General features: G+C 41.6%; 1 protein-coding gene across 1 annotated transcript in view; it reads right to left on the bottom strand.

The window, feature by feature from the left end:
• LOC140377292 (ras and Rab interactor 2-like) overlaps window positions 1–21,058 on the bottom strand; it is a 39,656-nt gene that overhangs the window by 6,397 nt on the left and 12,201 nt on the right. The window contains exons 2-9 of the mRNA XM_072462644.1: window positions 20,688–20,779; window positions 17,730–17,946; window positions 16,689–16,803; window positions 15,152–15,224; window positions 12,898–12,989; window positions 6,360–7,664; window positions 2,168–2,250; window positions 1,583–1,811 (exon numbers count right to left, since the gene is read on the bottom strand). Coding sequence (XP_072318745.1) covers window positions 1,583–1,811; window positions 2,168–2,250; window positions 6,360–7,664; window positions 12,898–12,989; window positions 15,152–15,224; window positions 16,689–16,803; window positions 17,730–17,946; window positions 20,688–20,779 — 2,206 coding nt within the window. The remainder of the gene's footprint in view (window positions 1–1,582; window positions 1,812–2,167; window positions 2,251–6,359; window positions 7,665–12,897; window positions 12,990–15,151; window positions 15,225–16,688; window positions 16,804–17,729; window positions 17,947–20,687; window positions 20,780–21,058) is intronic.

Raw genomic sequence — 21,058 nt, 5'->3', positions numbered from 1 at the left:
CACCATACCTACAGGGACGTATCATACCTACAGGGACGTATCATACCTACAGGGACGTATCATACCTACAGGGACGCACCACCATACCTACAGGGACGTATCATACCTACAGGGACGTATCATACCTACAGGGACGCACCACCATACCTACAGGGACGTATCATACCTACAGGGACGCACCACCATACCTACAGGGACGTATCATACCTACAGGGACGTATCATACCTACTGGGACGCACCACCATACCTACAGGGACGCACCACCATACCTACTGGGACGCACCACCATACCTACAGGGACGTATCATACCTACAGGGACGCACCGTACCTACAGGGACGTATCATACCTACAGGGACGCACCGTACCTACAGGGACGTATCATACCTACAGGGACGCACCATCCCTTCCCTGTTTCAGCCCCTCCTCCAGGAAGCACTCTGTACCTGTAACACGGCCCCTCCCCCCGCCCCCTCACTGAGACTACGTCACGGGGTGGGCGGGGGACACACGCTCTCACTGAGACTACGTCACGGGTGGCCGGGGGACACACGCTCTCACTGAGACTACGTCACGGGGAGGGCGGGGGACACACGCTCTCACTGAGACTACGTCACGGGGAGGGCGGGGGACACACGCTCTCACTGAGACTACGTCACGGGGAGGGCGGGGGACACGCTCTCACTGAGACTACGTCACGGGGAGGGCGGGGGACACGCTCTCACTGAGACTACGTCACGGGGTGGGCGGGGGACACACGCTCTCACTGAGACTACGTCACGGGGAGGGCGGGGGACACACGCTCTCACTGAGACTACGTCACGGGGAGGGCGGGGGACACACGCTCTCACTGAGACTACGTCACGGGGAGGGCGGGGGACACGCTCTCACTGAGACTACGTCACGGGGAGGGCGGGGGACACGCTCTCACTGAGACTACGTCACGGGGAGGGCGGGGGACACGCTCTCACTGAGACTACGTCACGGGGTGGGCGGGGGACACGCTCTCACTGAGACTACGTCACGGGGTGGGCGGGGGAGGCAGATTACTCTTCAAAAGGGTGGGGGCGATTCTCAAACTAAGCTGTCTGCATTTCCGGGTTTGTGAGCGGGTCCAAGGTATGGGTGATATTTCATAACTATTATGTTATGGGTGTTGCACAACACTTATTATTATCAAAAATACCCTTAGGCCAGACTACGAGACGGGGAAAATAGCATGATATGGGATCTTTAAATGCCAAACTGTGAACAATTCTTCCTTGGTGGACCTTCCACCAGAAAAGTTTAATGTGCAGTTTTAATTTTATGTTTATTCATAGTTACAGCTGGTGAAGTCTCTTTACTTGACTGTACAGCAAAATAATAAATGTATCTCACATATTTTGCTGGCGTGTTTCCAGGCGAAATGGAGGGTTTAAAGCATGTGTTTATTTCCTGTCTCTCACTGACCAATGACTGTTTCATTGAGTGATCTTTCTGTTGGTTGAATCAACAATCACAATTGATGTTGTGATTTTAGGCAAAATTTAAATAAAATCAATTGAATTGATCTGAATATATTTGGTCCAATTCCATTTACCTGAGTTGTCCTGCATGATCGTGTAGATTAGTTTGCATATCCTCAGCAGCAGGCAGACTTTCTTCTCAGGTGAATACATCTTTTTCATGTTTTGAAACTTGTGTCGGATCTTTTCGATGACCACAGCGTCGGGAGGAAGCGCTGCCCCGTCCACGCCCAGCTCCTGCGGACGTTTGGACTTCGCCAGGGCCAAATTCTCCTTCAGCTGCTGCCAACCGCCACTGCTCATCTGCAGGGGGCAAAACAGTGGAGCAAAAAGTGAAAAAGTCTTTTTAGTTTAAACACCAAGTTTCACTGTTTAGCTCAGTTTTTCCATTTGTTAACAATTCAATGTAGACAAGGCAAATTTTCAAAAACAAAATCTTAATGGATTTCCTGGACATAAACAAAACAATACTTTAAATCAATATCTTTTAACAAAAGCATTAAATAAAATGCCTAATTTCTGCTCCATATCACAAGCTTTCACTGACAGAAGATTGGCTGTTGAAGAAACATCATTGACAATTAAACAGAACATTTTATCAATTGCCCAGCACCAATTTCAATAACGGCAACAATGAAACGCTGCTGTATTTGTCTGACCTGGAAGTCGTGCAGAATCACATCGATGACGCTCTTCAGTGACTTTAACACACACTTGTGCATGGCCTTCTCAAGGACTTGATCTGTAAGAGACATAGCCACCAGTTAGCTCATCATTTAAAGCACTCCAGCAAACAAATGAAAGAAAATAACTTGAGCTTTTGTTGGTGGTCATATTCTTTTCAGGGATTATAAGGATTTAATTGCATAAATGAGGAGACATGGTGGAGCTTGAGTGAGTTTTCGAATCAAATCTCACATTTAACCTGCCTTTTTGCATTTGAAAATACTGTTTAGTGCTTCTTTTTTTGCAGAGTTGGGGAAGATGATAGATTAACCTCTTTTTGTTTAATTAGTCCAACCACTGCATTGTTAATGTGCAGTGATAATGATTGAAATAATGATTCAAACAACTGAATACAACTCCAATGCAAAGATCTTAAAAACTCTAAATTAATCTTACATTTTACTGCATAACAAGACCATTTAATGACGTAATAAAAAGAAGTAAACAGAGATGATCCTCTTTTCCCCTTAGCAGCCAACACAAATACACGTTCAAAGTGCATTGTAATAATACTGAGAAAACTAGACCGTTACACATTACGTGACGTTTTGGCCTCTAGCTGCTAAATCCCAGTCCAAAAGACGGCTGTACTTTGATCTGGATAAGTTACTGTACAGCCGGGACGCTTCAATAGAAATCTGAAATTCCAGCTTACGCGTGAGTCCCATTCATTTGCCTGATGCTGAAGTGTTTACTGTACAATGGCTTATTCTGTGTTCCAGGCCTACCTACGTCCATATGCTTCAAATAACTGCTGCCCACCTCGGCTATGCCCAGAATTTCACCGCCACACAATTCAATCTGATTGTTTGAGCGTTGTGGCCGGCTCTTAGAGTGAAAAACACAACGATAAAAACGTTACTGCTACTTTGAGTGGACTAAAACTATGGAAATGACGATTTTATTATTATCATTTCATGTAATGTGCATAAGCAACAACGTGTCAAGCTTTTCATGGGAACTTTAGATGAAAAAAAAGAGTTCTGGAATCTTAAGTTAGCAGTTTGTATATCAGTATTTATAAATGTTAATGGGTTAGGGTTAAAACTGCAATACTTGTTAGAGAAATACACTATTCAATATTTTTCTCCCCCATACATAGTGATTATTGCAAGATAATGTGACGCAACCAGTGTTTGGTAAAGTGCGAATTATCAAGCTCAGACAAGAATCGAATGAGGACGAATGAGGAAGAACATTCACCACACACTAATGAAACTAACGAGGTCTTCTGAGGAAACGATCTGGTTTGACAGAAAACGACAAAATACTTCTGAGGAATTTGACAAAAACTGGCACTACAAAACTGCAAAACACAGGGCGCTATATGCAACTATTTACTTTATGATTAAATGAATGTATCTTAAAAAAGAGATGACCACAGCAGAGATGACCACAGCAGAGATGACCACAGCAGAGATGACCACAGCAGAGATGACCACAGCAGAGATGACCACAGCAGAGATGATCACAGCAGAGATGACCACAGCAGAGATGACCACAGCAGACATGACCACAGCAGAGATGACCACAGCAGAGATGACCACAGCAGACATGACCACAGCAGAGATGACCACAGCAGAAATGACCACAGCAGAGATGACCACAGCAGAGATGACCACAGCAGAGATGACCACAGCAGAGATGATCACAGCAGACATGACCACAGCAGAGATGACCACAGCAGACATGACCACAGCAGAGATGACCACAGCAGAGATGACCACAGCAGACATGACCACAGTAGAGATGACCACAGCAGAAATGACCACAGCAGAGATGACCACAGCAGAGATGATCACAGCAGACATGACCACAGCAGAGATGACCACAGCAGACATGACCACAGCAGAGATGACCACAGCAGAGATGACCACAGCAGACATGACCACAGCAGAGATGACCACAGCAGAAATGACCACAGCAGAGATGACCACAGCAGAGATGACCACAGCAGAGATGACCACAGCAGACATGGCCACAGCAGACATGACCACAGCAGACATGACCACAGCAGACATGACCACAGCAGAGATGACCACAGCAGACATGACCACAGCAGACATGACCACAGCAGAGATGACCACAGCAGAGATGACCACAGCAGACATGACCACAGCAGAGATGACCACAGCAGACATGACCACAGCAGACATGACCACAGCAGACATGGCCACAGCAGACATGACCACAGCAGACATGACCACAGCAGACATGACCACAGCAGAGATGACCACAGCAGACATGACCACAGCAGAGATGACCACAGCAGAGATGACCACAGCAGAGATGACCACAGCAGACATGACCACAGCAGAGATGACCACAGCAGAGATGACCACAGCAGACATGGCCACAGCAGACATGACCACAGCAGACATGACCACAGCAGAGATGACCAAAGCAGAGATGACCACAGCAGACATGACCACAGCAGACATGACCACAGCAGAGATGACCACAGCAGAGATGACCACAGCAGACATGACCACAGCAGACATGACCACAGCAGCGATGACCACAGCAGCCATGACCACAGCAGACATGACCACAGCAGACATGACCACAGCAGCGATGACCACAGCAGCCATGACCACAGCAGAGATGACCACAGCAGACATGACCACAGCAGAGATGACCACAGCAGCCATGACCACAGCAGAGATGACCACAGCAGACATGACCACAGCAGACATGGCCACAGCAGAGATGACCACAGCAGACATGACCACAGCAGAGATGACCACAGCAGACATGACCACAGCAGAGATGACCACAGCAGAGATGACCACAGCAGACATGACCACAGCAGACATGACCACAGCAGACATGACCACAGCAGACATGGCCACAGCAGAGATGACCACAGCAGACATGACCACAGCAGAGATGACCACAGCAGACATGACCACAGCAGAGATGACCACAGCAGACATGACCACAGCAGAGATGACCACAGCAGAGATTGCAGAGTATCTTGAGGACAGTTCACTTTGACTTCGTTTTGAATGGGATTTGAGTACGCACTTGTGAGAGGCGAGCATGGGAGGACAGTTTTAAATCATCTTATTTATGTTTCCCCTTTTCCATGAGGACAAGTGTCATGTTTATTGGCATTTCTGTGGTTGGTTTATAATGTTAAAAGAAAGAACCCCTTCTCTGTCTCTGGGAACAAGGCTTTGCTGTTATTGTTTACAAAGCACAAGAGGGGCATATTTACATATTCATGCGACTGCACTATGGCGACAATGGGCCTATTTACGACTCCACTCTGCGCTGTATATTGTGTATTTATATGTTTTCAAGACGGTTTTTAATAGAAGAGTTATATCTGACTAAATTAACCAGCCTAGAACAAAGTAATATACATTCACTGCTCATTTTATGGTGCTGAATCTTGAGCTTAATGGGTGGTAGTTTTTTTTTTTTTTTTTTTACCTGGGACTCGAGAAAGAATAATAATTTTACTCAAGTAAAAGTTAGTAAAAGTAAGCGTTGGCAAGAGTAAAATGACATTTAGAGGTATCCATTTGAAACTGCTTCAGTAGTTTACGTACAAAAATGTAAGAACAAAAAGTTTTCATATAAAGAAGCAAATGAAAAAATGACCAAAATTGCTATGGAAAAAGACAGGTTTACATTTATTGCTTCATTTTGTGGACTTCATAGATATTTTGTGAATATCTTATTTAGATGCTACTTTAAGGGGGTGAACGGCCTCTGAAGTTACAATGTCACAAATCTATGACATATTAAAGGGCAGACTGGAAGATGTTGTTGTTAGTGAAAGCGTATGATGTTGAGAAATTGGAAGGAAAATTAGAAAAAATCAAAATAAATGTTTTGCATGTATTGTCTCTTTAACTGGTATTCCCTCTTTTTAAAATCATGCAATTCTAATCTCGAGTTTAGACAAAATGCTCAAAATTGCTATAATTAGATGTACAATAATCTATACTACTGAGCCCACATCAGATTCCCCTGTTAAAACATAACCCAAGGCAGTAAATTAAGTACATACTTTCAATTCAAGTTCCATGTTTTACTTCCTACTATATGTGGTTAGCATGAATAATATACTCACACTGTTACACACAACTGAGAGTAAGATATTTTTGTCCTTACCGATCTGATCCTCTGGTATGAGCGACTCCAGTGGAGGGTCCAGCTCCGAGCTCTGTTTCAAATAGGCCTTCATCTGCGTCATGAACTGCCTCAAAGTTTGCAAAAAGTCAATCCCGGACGTGTGGCATCCTTTATTCTCCTGCACAAAACTTAAATAATCCTGCACCAGCGATCCAAAATAGGAGCTCTTGTCCCGGGACAGCTCTGCGATCCTTTTCACGGCGCGCCTCTCCGGAGTCATCAGCGAACTCAACATGCCGCTGACCTTCCGGAACCGTCCCTTGAGCGCTCGCGGTAAAATGAACGACCCTCCACTCAACCTCACGGCCATCCTGCGCCTCCGAGACTTGAACGACGGTCGCAGGCGCATCTCCAAATCGGCTTCGAGCCCGACTCCATAGTCCTCCTCGTCTTCGTACTCGCCCTCCTCGTCCTCGTCGCTGCTGTCCTCGACGACGTCCTGATCCTGCGAGGGACTGGAGGCTAGATCTGGTCCTCTTCCGAATCTGGGATATTCAAGCGAGTCAGAGGAGGAAGTGGACATGCTCACGTCACTTATACATTGGTGTCTTCTTTCACTCACATCTGTTTCGCCCATTGGCTTATCAGTAGTGGGTGGAGTGCTTGGCATCTTGGCACGGGACAGCGCTTTGGCAATAGTCTCGTCATCCAGAGCTATGTGGCAGCGGTGAGCTTCTAAATCTGGGTTTTTAGGCCTCGGAGGTGGCACTTTGGAACTTTTAGACGGGCTGGTGCTGCTCTTGTTGGGCGTGGAAGGAGGGGCTGGCGCGGGCCGCTTGGTGGACGGTTGCGTTCTTTTTGGCGTCGCATTGGCATGCGTGGCGGGCATGCTTTTGGGTCTGGCGGTGTTTTTAGAGACTGTGGTTGTGGGCGTGGGAGGAGGCGGGGCGGGTCGGCGACGGGGCATGGAGCGGGGCGGCGGGGGGCGTGGAGGCGGAAAACGGGACTGGTTGTACAGCTTGACCGCTTGTGTGTCTACTTTTACGGGGGGAAACTCAGGGTTCCTTTGGCGCTCTTGGCTGCGATGACGCGTTTGCAGAAAAACTGGATTAACATAACACAGCGGGCCACTCGAATGGCTCCTTTCCTGAAACGATGACACGTTTTGCGATCTTAACGTCGGAGGTGCGCTGTCGCTGCTGTAGCTCTGTCTTTGGGGGGATCCGCTGTCTTGATCCCGCGTTTTGTTGGGACGTGGGGGGCTCAGGGTTCGGCTCACGGGGCGACAGGCGCGGGGCGACGTTGGAGGGCCACACGGGCTGCAGAGAGCGGAGTCCCAAAAGCCTGGAATACACAAGCAAACAGAAACTCCGTCATCACATGGCAAATATTAACTCACCTTTACAAGTCCTGGAACAACTGGCAGCTGCCGGAAAGAGGAAGGATATCTCCTTAAAGCCACAGGCGCAGCTTATAAATAGATTTAGTAAAACAGGACTGTCTTTAAAATGTTGGAAAACTAATAGAGAAATCTTTTAGTGTTTCATAATGCATTTCTGTGTTATGGTATGTCACAAGGAAAACAAAATAAGATGCATCAAATTGACTTGAAATTAGGATATTAATCTTACTTTCAGTCACTTTGATTAGTTAAGATGTAATTACTTGATGGATGTAGATGATTTTACTTGTGGGTTTTACTTACGGTACCTCATGGGCACATTTGTTTTCCTATTTCAAGCTAAATTATCCTGTAACCTGTCAGAAATGTATTAAATCCAGTATATTCTGTGTCATCCAAACAATTAAATCCATCTAGATCAAAACTACTCAAATTAAGATTAATATTCTGTATTAAAGTCATTTTAAGCAAGGCTGTATAATCATTTTTAAACTAAAACAACACTGAAAATCAAACTCCACTGAACTAACAGATTCAAATCACAGTTTTGGCTCGATTCTTCCACACTTTCACAAACAAATGCCACATTGAACGTCATCTAATACCTAAACCAATTCTACAAAATCCCACAAACACTGGCCAAGTCGCCTCCTTCAGTCCCGTCTCACTAGTTTCTCCCGCACTTGGACACATTCCAAACTGAAATTAGGATAATACAAAATCTCTCACCAGCATTGGAGAAGCGTCCTTGGTAAACTCCTTAAACCTCAGTGAGTCTCTCTGTTATAACCTGCTTGTTTCTTCCATGCAAAAGCGGCGTGTTGAGCCCGGCCGGTGGCTGTGAGTCATTGTGGTTGACACACAGCACAGACATGCAGAGGGAGTGTCCACCGCGGGAGGAGAAAGGAAACCAGGCAGGGCTAAAACTCCATGAGCACGTTTCCTCAGGACTACCCGCTTTCCCTAAACATTTCCTGTATTTTTCACAGTCTGGGTCAAGTACAGAGGGCATTGTATTATTCTGCGTCCACTTCCCATTAGAACGGAGGAGGTTAGTTCAATACATGTTACAGAAAATGTTGCTTAATTTACATTTAGTTCTTGAATAGTTGTTTGAGATGGACTGAGAATAAGTTCTGCTCGTCATAAACTCGAAAAGTCAAGGCGAATACATGATGTGCAGAGGAAAATAAGCACACAACGTTATTGAAAGTGTTTGACAGAGCACGAGGACATCACAGCACAACAATTAACAACCAGATAAATCACTAAAAGCATAAATCATCTATAATAACAAGCGGTCGTTATTTGGTCCGAAGTTGAGCCCATTTTACGTTCTGATGTGGAGTTGGTTTGGTCCTGTTCTAGTCTTTGTTAAGTTCTGATCTAGTTCGGATTTCTAAAAGAGACAAGTCCAGATAAAGAAAACCTTTACAGTTGTTTCATGTATGTAAAAACTATTCGCAGCAATAAAAGTATTTAAAAATAGCCCCGGCGACATTGAGAAGGATCCGATGGGGTTTGCTGTGCCATGTGAGCACCGAGCACCTGACGCTCCAAATGGAGACACTGCCTCAAGGTCAATATGTGATATATATATATACTGTATATGCTAATGTATTATGTGTTTTGTAGACTGAATATAAAGGAGTAAAGTAAAAACAGTAGCATTTTAATACTTGAGTTTGTGAGGTATTGTTTATTCTGTATCAAAAATGATAAATATATTGTTCATTATTATGTAGGATTTTATTTGTATAGTAGCAATTCAATCTAGTAGTTTAATGCATGTGGTAAAACATTGATTTAAAGTGCACTATGTACTGTAAATGTTCCCGTTTGGCCCCTGCCCTTCTCCAAGCAGCTGTTATTGGAATGTTTCACTGTACGGCCTTCAAGTTACTTATCTCCATGGCGACACACAGGTTACACCACTAAGCCAAGTTATAGCCCAGATCTGTGGAGAGGCGACCTCACTCTCAGTAAGAATGCATGTTTTAAGCCTTTCTATGGCACATTACAGGCAAAGCAATAACATCTCCATGGTGACCAGCTATTAAACAACCCAAAATGTATACAAAGAGTATAACTAAACCAGGAGTAAGCTGGACTCAAACCAGGACTAAACCAGGAGTAAACTGGACTCAAACCAGGACTAAACCAGGAGTAAACTGGACTCAAACCAGGACCAAACCAGGAGTAAACTGGACTCAAACCAGGACTAAACCAGGAGTAAACTGGACTCAATCCAGGACTAAACAAGGAGTAAACTGGACTCAAACCAGGACTAAACCAGGAGTAAACTGGACTCAAACCAGGACTAAACCAGGAGTAAACTGGACTCAAACCAGGACTAAACCAGGAGTAAACTGGACTCAAACCAGGAGTAAACTGGACTCAAACCAGGACTAAACCAGGAGTAAACTGGACTCAAACCAGGACTAAACCAGGAGTAAACTGGACTCAAACCAGGACTAAACCAGGAGTAAACTGGACTCAAACCAGGACTAAACCAGGAGTAAACTGGACTCAAACCAGGACTAAACCAGGAGTAAACTGGACTCAAACCAGGACCAAACCAGGAGTAAACTGGACTCAAACCAGGACTAAACCAGGAGTAAACTGGACTCAAACCAGGACTAAACCAGGAGTAAACTGGACTCAAACCAGGACTAAACCAGGAGTAAACTGGACTCAAACCAGGAGTAAACTGGACTCAAACCAGGACTAAACCAGGAGTAAACTGGACTCAAACCAGGACTAAACCAGAAGTAAACTGGACTCAAACCAGGACTAAACCAGGAGTAAACTGGACTCAAACCAGGACTAAACCAGGAGTAAACTGGACTCAAACCAGGACCAAACCAGGAGTAAACTGGACTCAAACCAGGACTAAACCAGGAGTAAACTGGACTCAAACCAGGACTAAACCAGGAGTAAACTGGACTCAAACCAGGACTAAACCAGGAGTAAACTGGACTCAAACCAGGACTAAACCAGGAGTAAACTGGACTCAAACCAGGACTAAACCAGGAGTAAACTGGACTCAAACCAGGACTAAACCAGGAGTAAACTGGACTCAAACCAGGAGTAAACTGGACTCAAACCAGGACTAAACCAGGAGTAAACTGGACTCAAACCAGGACTAAACCAGGCGTAAACTGGACTCAAACCAGGACTAAACCAGGAGTAAACTGGACTCAAACCAGGAGTAAACTGGACTCAAACCAGGACTAAACCAGGAGTAAACTGGACTCAAACCAGGACTAAACCAGGAGTAAACTGGGCTCAAACCAGGACTAAACCAGGAGTAAACTGGACTCAAACCAGGACCAAACCAGGAGTAAACTGGGCTCAAACCAGCACTAAACCAGGAGTAAACTGGACTCAAACCAGGACCAAACCAGGAGTAAACTGGGCTCAAACCAGGACCAAACCAGGAGTAAACTGGGCTCAAACCAGGACTAAACCAGGAGTAAACTGGGCTCAAACCAGGACTAAACCAGGAGTAAACTGGACTCAAACCAGGACTAAACCAGGAGTAAACTGGGCTCAAACCAGGACCAAACCAGGAGTAAACTGGGCTCAAACCAGGACTAAACCAGGAGTAAACTGGACTCAAACCAGGACTAAACCAGGAGTAAACTGGACTCAAACCAGGACTAAACCAAGGCAAGTGTGAATGCAATTGAACACTACACCAGACAGACTAAATTACATATACTGCTCCAGCAATATTTCTTAAGAGACATCAGATCACAACAAAAGGAACCACAGATTCAAACCCTTAAATCTTCTTTAATTACTGGAGCGACGCGGGGAATTTGCAGCGTCATCCGGATACTCCTGTCCTGCTTTGACTCTGTTTGCCGAATGTTTGTTCTTCAGTCTGTGGGAGTGCACTCTGATAACTCAAGACAACACTTACTGAGGTTTCTTTAAATAGCTGAAGCTTTATGGGAGTTCCCTTGTTTCACGGTTGCTAAGACGCTCACAACCCAGTGACATCTTTAGCCGTGTAATGACAGCAGGCAAAAGAACCCGCTTTCAATGAGAGGAATGCAGCAGGCGGTGCGTTTGTCTTGTGTATTTTCAAACTGGCTGCAGCGGCGCTGTGTGTGTGTGTGTGTGTGTGTGTGTGTGTGTGTGTGTGTGTGTGTGTGTGTGTGGGTTTCTAAAGACCACACCCTTCTTCCTCTAAGTGCAAAGCTACTCTGTAATATAGACTTCTAGTAGAGAAAGATGAGTCATGCATGGCAGTTTCAGAGCTCAATCAGGTTAAGAATACTTTCAAACAAAGGTCAAAGTTTAAAAACAAATAATAATAAGCTTTAATGTGATATGAAATGACTTTGAATGATCACTGGACATAGATTTGATGTGTTTGCTCCTTCCTTTGAACCACATTGTAGCGTTTCAACAATGCTCCCGAGATTTCTCACTATTTTGCACTTTAATTTGTGTATTTGTGTATTTAAAATCTCTGTATGCAATCCAGTTACCATAAAAGTGTTGTATAGTGTTACAGAAAATATTGCAATAAACGATAATATTGAAGTATTGAAGTTAGCAGGATAATAAACCCTATTGAACCTAATTGTAAAAAAAGAAAAAAAAAATCTACCGTATTTTCCGGACTATAAGTCGCACCAGCCAAAAAATGCATAATAGAGAAAAAAATATATATATATAAGTTGCACTGGAGAATGAAATGCAGTTGCAAGTGTGAAAATAACAAATAATATCACATATAAGTCGCTCCGGAGTATAAGTATATAAGTATAAATATAAGTATAAGTCGCACCCGGGCCAAAACTATGAAAGAAGGTGCAACTTATAGTCTAGAAAATACGATAGTAAAAAAATGGCACAATGAGACACACTATAAATAATATCAATAAAGAGTCACAAATATATCATTATTCTCTCTAAAGCTCAAGTGGTACAAAAACATACTCCACCAGACAAAAAAACAACAACATAAATATGTAATCTAAAATATACTGTGCATCTTTTTATTTACTGAATGATAAATCGATGCGGTTGTTGTTGTGGCAGGCCTTTATCTGCAGATCCATAAAACCGAGCAGCACTGATAGAGGCACGGGGGGTTTTACGACACTAACGGTCACTTCATGCATCGTTCAAAATGTGGAGCGACAAATCAGAGTTTACCTGCTCCGAGCTGCGCCGCCTCCTCCAGCTCTGTCTGAGTCTTGGCGGACGAAATTGCTTCTGGGAATTTGAGTGTAAAGGGCAAGACATCTCTGTAAATGAATGACCAAAGTAATGGGATTAGTGCATGGGTTTAAGGCGGAGATTGAAAACTAATAAGGCTGTGACTGTTGTGAGACTAAACTATGGGGTATCATCTTTCAGAGTGCTAACTGAATGTGTAATATTATGGCAAACCTGTATTATATATGTCTCACACACAAACATGTTTTATTGTGAAGGAACTAAGGAGGAAGTTGAGGTGTTTTGGCAGATGCAGTGAGAGTTTTTTGTTAACTGTTACATGTTTTGTTGTTGGAAGTGAATAAACTAGAGACTGAACCGTTCCTCTCATCTCTTTTTACTAATTTCCACAATATCATCGTTTGTTTTTTTTCCATTCAATGACAGTAAAAGGATTTAATCTAAACTAAAATATTAATAGACCTATAATGTTAGTCCAATGAAGTTCCTTTGAGGTTTTTTTTCATGTTTGTTTCTATTTCTTATATTGTTTCAGCTGCTCACTCACTCTCTTCTTCAGAGTTCAATTCAATTCAGTGTATGTTTGTAACACCCCAAATCACAACAGTACACATAGTTTAATCTTTTAAAACAGATTAAACTATGTTCAGTTGCCACGTGATGTTGCTGCAACGTGTCTTCTCAGCCGATTCACACAAGTTTTGAAGAGGCAGGGCGACAACGTTACGCGCAGTCTGACTTCTTCATGGCATTATCTCAGGTGTGCGAGAGTAAAAAGGCCCCCTCGTCCCGGTTTACAGTCCAGTCTTTTACAATGACTTAATGCTGGACTCAGGTGGCAATTGAACCACAGACTATAAACCGGGACAATGGGGTACTTTTACTATATATTACTTTATAAGATGACAAAACCAGTCGTAGTCATAGTAACCGCCCATGACCACTGCGGAGAAGGCTGCGAGTGAGAAGTCAAAACTGTCTTGTATAATGAACAAACAAACTCTAGTCTGATTAAATAACCTTTTAGAATAGGCCTACCATGTGTTTTTAGCAAATCAAATTAAATATTGAGAATAAAATCTATACATTATATTATAAAACATTGGAGCAGCAGCAATGTTAAGCTGATAAACTTTTGTAAGATCCCCTGGTTTAAATGACATAAACTGTATAAAATTGTAAATACCGGTAGACTTATTTTTGTCATATAATAGTAAATATCATTGATACTTTGAAATTAGCCTCTCTCTACACTGCTCTTAAAGTGTGTTTTTATAATCCAAGCTGTATCACTGAGAACTGTACATTGAAATCATTGACAATGTTCAATGTTCTTTTACTACAACAACAACATTAAAAGGAGAAGGAAGTGACACATCAAGGAGAAAAACACATGTGAAACGATATAGTGCTGACAAAACATCGACCTCTCCTTTAATAACACGAGAGAAAACGTCACTATTCTCCGGCGACATCCTCAAACTAAAGTGATGATACCAGCGGTTTGAGAGGCACCAAACAAAATGGCGCCCGCTCTGTTTCCGGAGCGTGTCGTTGGAGGTCGAATGTGTTTATGTTTCGGAGCTTATGGCACGAGATAAAACAAGAAGTGAGAGCGAGGTACTTTCTCAAAGCACATCAGATTTTCCATCACCAAAACAGTCAGAGATAATCATAGTTACTCAAGTACGTTCACTTCTTAATAGAACACTACTCACCCTGTACTTTCACTCCTACTTATGTCATATATTTTATAGTGAAACAGTGAAAAAAAGCTTTATGTTGACAATAATAATTAGTTTCTTGCACCATTTCTTCAAGAAACCAGAGTTGTTCTCATTTGTGTCGTCTAGTATTTGAAAATACCATATTTTGTTATGATTTTATCTAATTTTATGTTCTTATCGTTATGTAATAAATCAGATGTTAAAGGTATCTGTGCTCCTAGTGATCATTTTCTATGCCATAATCTAAAAACAGGCATATCAATAACAATACAAGTTGTGTTTCTTGTTTTTTCATAAACAAAAATGATCTATACTAAGCTTAAAGTCCCTTATATAACATTTCAAGCAATAAAATATAAGCTTTATGTGATACGAGGTGTTTTTATAGCTCAAAAATACACATGGTTGTATTGTATTGAACTCTATGGTTTAATGTTGCATCAATTACAGCAAATTAGACATACAGAAATGAATAAAACTATATATAAAACAGATTTATTTACCTGCTGATGCAGTAGAAAGCCACCAAGCGCAACAGGTCAGCAAAACTGATAGCCGAGCCCTCAAGGGAAAAAGCTGCAAAGATAAATGAATACAACTTATTTTATTATGCATGTTAAAGGTTTGTCCTTTTTAATCATTATTTTGATTATTATTTTGTGGTAAAGTTGCAGCAATACATATACAGCCCCTGGTGAAATTCATAAATATTGTGTAAAATATTGTAAAACCCTTTAACAAAACGTTTTCCCAGCTGCCATTTTCAAGTTTTTAATTCATGTTGCACGTCTTAACTTGTGTTTTCTAAGTCTGCTTCACAAAGTAGTCTCGGTTTTGAGTTTGACGAACCACAAGAATTCCAACGTGCTCACACTGTTTTGAGCCTGTGCACATGGTGATACATTCTGTTCTGTTCTGTCAGTGTTGATCTACTACGAAAGTGAACTTTAAGTAACTTACAAATGAAATACAGGCTTTAATCGTCAATTCTATCTGAAAGTGATTGGTAAACGTAAGTGAAGCGTTAAAGTGTTCTTGTAAATACAGAGTCGATGATCGAGTGAGAGCAACTGCTGCCAGCTGACCCACATTTGGAGGCTAAATCGGGCCGAAGGCAGCGGCCCCTCGTGCGGGTGCGAGTTCTGTCTCTGAGCAGGAAGAGCTGGTGCACGACCTCACACGCTCCACACATGACCCACTGGCAGCTCTGCATTTGAATCTGACACACAATACTCACTACATTTATTCAGTTACGTTCACTTGAGGAACATTTGAAAGAGTTTGTACTTCTCAGTAGTTTTCAGACCCCATATTTTTGCTCCTGTTTGAGTAATATTGTGATAAGATAAGATATTCCTTTATTGTCCACACATGGGGAAATTTCAGTGTTGCAACGCAGTAATACAGAGGAAAAGGACAGATAACTAATAGGAAGTTTAAAAAAACACTCTTATAAACAAAACAAAAAACTCTTATTAACAAAACTCCGTATAATAGGGAATGGAGGAAAATAAATAAAATAAAATAAAAAGATAAAAATAAAATAAAATAGAATAAAATAATAATAAAATAAAGTAAAGTAAAAATAGCTAGCATAAGACTAAATAATACTAATGGTAAGTAAACACTCTTATTTACATCAGTTATATGCACAGTACAGTTCTCTTGTTAAAGTGACAACAGATTTGTGTTGACAACGTTAAATGATTTGAACAATTGTGTTTCACTCCTTGATGATGATTTAGTTTTGTAGCATATAATTAAAAAAAACACCAGACTTTGTGCATTATTTAAACTTTTGTCCGTCCAATTAAATACATTTAAATTCTGAATCAAATGTTACTTTCAAGATAGCTACAATTAATTTAGCTTAAATCGTTTAGCAAATGCCTTTTTACTTGAGTAATATCTTGAACCACTACATTATACTTATTGAGTAATCATATTTTAGAACTTAGACCGTTACCCTACATACTTGTTACTTGTTACTACTGTTATTGCGGCAGCCTGATTTGAACATCCCGGGGCGGTAGAACTTACTGTACTGGCTCTCTCTGATGGGAAAGTGGCTGATGGGGTTTTCAGGAGGATCTTCCTTCAAACGCACTGACAACACTTTCCTCTGCAGAGCTGGAGACTTACAGACCAAAAACACCTGCAACAGCATCAGGAACGACATGAGAAACATTAGATAATCACACAAGAGCTTTGTAAAGTCACATGTTTCAACACTTTCTCAAGCAAGTATCCTTCAGAGGAAAAATACTGTTAAAATATACATACGAATGTCCATTTAGTTGATTTTAAATACGCTAATCGCACATGTCTTTGCAAAGAACCTGGAATAACACAGGGAGGGCGCAGGCAACACTCAGACAGAATATATCCCAGGGATTTAACCCACAACTTCCTGGCTGAGAGCGCTAACTACGGTACTAGCTGTACTAGCCCCAGTATAATACAAAAGTCTAGTTATAGTAATTTAAATAATTGTAGTAAATTATATGTTTTCTATTGTGTAAAACATAGTTAATATAATAAAACACATTCAAATAACATTTTACAAACAAATACTATACTACTATACTATACAAATTTAAAAACAAATGGAAACAAGTCAATAATATCAAGTTAAAGGTGCTCTATGTAACTTTTCCAGTCTCCATGCCCATGCTATGGGTATTAGCAAGTTTTAATAATGAACTGTGAAAAACAATACATTTCCATTTAAAAAACATATCATTTTAAGTTCACCTTCAGATTTTATTAAAGTTTTATTTTATTCTAATTCAAACTTAAGTCTGTTGCCGGGGGCGGAGCTTCCTTCACAGTGCCTTCTAGTCCAACGTCAATAACTTGAAAAGATGATCCGAAGAAGGAAAAAATATAATGCAATTCAAATTCTTCAGCAATAAGTCAAATAAATGCAAGAAAGATAATACCATACTGTGAAACATTTCAGCCCAACACAATAACAACTCCATGGTAACAAGCAGTCGACGTGCCACCAGAAAAGTGACATAGAACAGCTTTAAAATCCACCAAAAGCTTGTGAAAATAAAGATGGACATTGACACTCACCCCTGGAGGTTGTTTGAGCAGGATCTGCCCCGCCTCCTCTTCACTGAGACACAGCAGAAGCCAAACCGTGTGCGTTTGCGTGAGTCTGTCCAAAACGCTCATCCTGCGCCTCAGCGAATCGTACCCAGAATCCCTTTCACCTCCTCCGGTGTCGCCGCGGTGCCCGGGCTCCAGGTGAACGCCGCTCATGTCTCTGAAGCACAAAGTGGCAGAGAGACTGAGAGCGGCGCATATTTGATGAGTATTTGTGAAGTCGACCACACCTTTCATCAAGTCGTGACCAACTCCAGAGCACCGCACACAGGATGAGAGGAGCAGCCAGGGAAGAAACACATGCAATCACCCTTTAGACGCAGCAAAACATGTATAATATCGCTATAGGTGTTTTGGAGATGTGCAAAGTGATAATATCGAGTGTGTCGTCTGTAGTAAAGCTAATAAAGTGATGGAAAAAAGAGCTGATTCGCTAGAAATTGAACTGAAACGTGTAGAAAAGTGTATATTTCTGACTTTTTGAGGTTTATTTTACAGTCCACTCAAGTTTTGTGTGGTACTTGAGCCTCAAACAAGACATCTAAAAGCACATTTTAGCACATTTCTGATGCATTGTGGAAATATTGTGAGAAAATCATTGGGATCATTAAAAAAAAGGAGATATGAGTTGATGTCTATCTCCAATATTATGCATTATTCTCACTCAAAAAACAAACAATTACCTGAAATAATTATATTCTGTCACGTCTTTCCATTTAAATATGTTGTTTAAGGAAAATAAATGTAAGTGGTAAAAAGAAAGAAGGAAGTAGAGGAACTTGCTTCGGACAGTAAATAAATACATTGAAAAAGGTGACAAAATAATTTCACTTTTGACCAACAACCTCAAAGCTCATCAGGAAAACCCCTTAGAAGCTCGTCTCCGGTGAAGGCGCATGGACTTTAAAAACGCGGAGGAGTTTCATGGATCAGATATGGATATGTAGAGTCTACTGAAAGGCTGAGTTTGTGCGGGGCAGCGGTTCCCAAAGTGGGGGTCGCGAGATGTCTTGGAGGATGTCGATTTGATAATTATGACACTGTATTCAATGCATCTAATTCAAAACAGTAAATTTTTATGAGCCACTCAAAGGAACACATTTAAACCTGATTTTATGAGTATAATGTGAAAGAAAGCTGTGCTACAAATACAAAAAATAGTAAGTTACATTGTCAACAATGCTAAAAAGCAAAGGTTTCCAGCAAGATTCTTATAATAATTGTAGATCTTTAAAAGTGCATGATCTGGACATGATTCACATCACTAAGAGAGAACAAAGAAAGATGTTGGGATGGAATGTCGCTCATCACCATAAAGTCAAGCAGCACTTTGCCTTTACAACCCACAGACACTGCTGTAAAAACACAGAGGACATAAAACTCTGGGCCTTATCTGCAGAGGAGATAAAAGTTTGAATTCCAAGGACTGGACCCCTGTGGTGTCCAGTCCTTTCCACTGCAGCCAAAACCCCTTTGTTCTTCCTGGGACGAGCTATAAAGCAGCTGTAGACAAAGCTCTTAAAATGCTATATTTCCCATTTAGACTGACTGTTTCTATGTGATTTAAATCTGTAACTAAAGCATGTTTGTGCCTTATGAACTGTGTTATGTTTATGCCATATTTACCATGATGTACATTTCCTCATTACCTGCTAATGGTGTGTGTACCGTTTTCACTGACAATGTTGATTCTAGAACATGTCTTAAATAATGTAACTAAAAACAATGCTCATTAGTGGCATGGCGCCCTCTACAGGCTGTACAAGGGCAGTCCTTCATGTTGTTTCTGATGAGTGCATGTGTTTTTAAGTGGCTCTTTCACACTCTTTTGTTGTGTAAATCGCCTCATGTACGATTCAAGATTCAACGTTATATCTTGCGTACAGTGTCGCTCTGCTCTTTGTGCTTCTGCCTCTTGAGCAGGTCATTTTTGTAAATGAGAACTAGATTTTGAAGGGGAATCTAAATATGTTAACCATTACTATATTATATAATCAACTATATTCATTTTAGACTGTGTTACACTTGGGTTAGCTCCTTATACGCACAACATATAGTCCATTGTCCCATTTGAGACACTCACTGCTCCTTTTGAGACATTCTCTGATAAGGACAGACATCTTCCCGGAGCTACAGACTTCAAGGCCACGGACGTGCGAAAAAGCTCATGGAAGAAGACTGGAAGGAGGTGTCAACCGTCATATTCCGCCTTATATCTGAATGTTATAAATATAACGCGGAGCAGGGATTTCGGCGCGTCCGGACTACGCCCGAGTAAGTCGCCGGTCACATTTGCATAGGGACAGATTTGGTAAGCGCTCTGCTATCTGTATTATTCTTGTACATGGCAGGGATTAAACATCTGATTGATTTGAACTTTCTGATTCTTGCCCCTTCTTTCATAAACGAGCAAACCGACAATTTCAAACGACCTACTTTACCTGAATAAATAAAGGATAAGTAGCATTTTATTTGATATTGTTTGAGAGGAGGAAACCATGTTAATGACAGAAGCAGGTTTTGAGAAATAATAGGATCATTCACCAAGCTAGAGCACGATTTCGTGTGTGATATTGTTGTTGTTGTTGTTGTTGTAGTCGTCTTTTCTCCTGCTATTTTACAAAAGATACACTTTAACGCCCTCTGCTGGTAAGAATTACATCCTGCCATCTAACAAAAATGGTAAAAGTCTTAGAAAAAACAACAACTTTTAGCCTCAAATTAAAAACAGCATCATTAAAATTAAGAAATGTAACTTACACCATAAGCAATCAGTGAAATACTTTGGTGGTGAAGAGGAGACAGTGTTTCATCAGATCTGTTATTGGTTTAAGCTTAAGTCATGCTCTGACTGGCACAGACCTAATCCTCCCTCATGACTCGAACATTAAAGGTGAAATAACATGTACTACTGCCACTACTCACCCAGTAACGTCCACCGTCTTCACTTCTTCTGGGTATTTCTTGACCATTTCCTTCTCAAGTTCCCCGAGCTCCAGAGCAAATGTGTCAATCAGCTGCAGACACGGCCAGAACATAAACTTAATAAAGTCCAAAACAAGACGTGAGGTAAAACGCAGGCCGATCCGAATAAATGACACTAACATCATGACTTCAGCGGTCACTTTTCAAACAATGGACAGTAAAAGGATTAGTCACACCGTTCTGTCTAAGACGTAGGACTCACTTCCTTTAAGTGGGAAACAGAAACACAAAGCATTTATTTTTCATTTTGGTTGAATTGCTGTGATGCAAGATGGACTGAATGAATACTTTCTGGTTGTTTACGGTGAATA

Source organism: Eucyclogobius newberryi, unplaced genomic scaffold, assembly GCF_026437365.1.
Source record: "Eucyclogobius newberryi isolate DKJ021-1_F unplaced genomic scaffold, fEucNew1.0.hap1 SCAF_4, whole genome shotgun sequence".
Classification (NCBI taxonomy): domain Eukaryota; kingdom Metazoa; phylum Chordata; class Actinopteri; order Gobiiformes; family Gobiidae; genus Eucyclogobius; species Eucyclogobius newberryi.
The sequence above is the reverse complement of the archived record's forward strand: the minus strand, read 5'-3'. Positions and strand labels throughout refer to the sequence as shown.